General features: G+C 68.9%; 1 protein-coding gene across 1 annotated transcript in view; it reads right to left on the bottom strand.

Annotated features, from left to right (window-relative positions):
• SCRN2 (secernin 2) overlaps nucleotides 1–480 on the bottom strand; it is a 2003-nt gene extending 1523 nt beyond the window's left edge. Inside the window, exons 1-2 of the mRNA XM_009886567.1 lie at nucleotides 310–480; nucleotides 42–218 (exon numbers count right to left, since the gene is read on the bottom strand). Coding sequence (XP_009884869.1) covers nucleotides 42–218; nucleotides 310–480 — 348 coding nt within the window. The remainder of the gene's footprint in view (nucleotides 1–41; nucleotides 219–309) is intronic.
• Nucleotides 481–749: the final 269 nt, after the last annotated feature.

Genomic DNA, 749 nt, shown 5'->3' with positions numbered 1-749 from the left:
CGGGGCAAGGGTGGGGGGACACGACACGGTCCTCACCTCACCAGGTCCACCCCCAGCAGTGCCTCATCCTCCCCCACAGGTTCACGGGTCCAGACGCCCTCGTTGCCCACGCAGACGCCGTGCTCGTTGGCACCCATCTCGGCACCCCACAGCCAGGCGGGACGGCTCAGCACCACCGCGTGGGTCCTCTCCGCCTGCTCGATCTCCAGGTAGGTGCACTGCATGGGGGGGGGACACAGAGAGAGGCTGAGACCTGGCACACTCAGTGCACCGTCCCCTGCAGCCACCATGGCCCCAGCACGGTCTCACCTGGACTTTGTCCCCGGGGCGGTGGACGGCGGCGGGGACATAGACAACCTCCTGGACCTCGTGGCGTGGCCGATCGGCATTCTTGCCGAAGAGGCGGGCACTCACTGCGGTGTGTGGCGGCAGTGCCACGAAGCAGTCGCAGGACGAAGGCACAGGATCCCGCCCTGCCATCCTAAACCGGGTGGAGGGGATGGGGGACGGGGCACCGAGAGCGACATCACCCCCTTGTCCCTGTCCTGGATGCGTCCCCAGGGTCTCTTTGGGGCTGGCAGATGTGGGGACACAGGGGGTCTTGCGGGAGGGGCGGAATGACATGGTCCTGGAACTGGGGGTGACATCAGGGACCCCATCCCGGGGTGGCCCGGGGGGCACCTCCTGCCCCGGGACCCCGAAGCTCTGCACCGACCGGAGACGCCCGCCCGCACAGCCCCGCTAACCCG

The sequence above is a fragment of the Charadrius vociferus genome, unplaced genomic scaffold, assembly GCF_000708025.1.
Source record: "Charadrius vociferus isolate BGI_N301 unplaced genomic scaffold, ASM70802v2 scaffold2960, whole genome shotgun sequence".
NCBI classification, from domain to species: Eukaryota; Metazoa; Chordata; class Aves; order Charadriiformes; family Charadriidae; genus Charadrius; species Charadrius vociferus.
The sequence above is the reverse complement of the archived record's forward strand: the minus strand, read 5'-3'. Positions and strand labels throughout refer to the sequence as shown.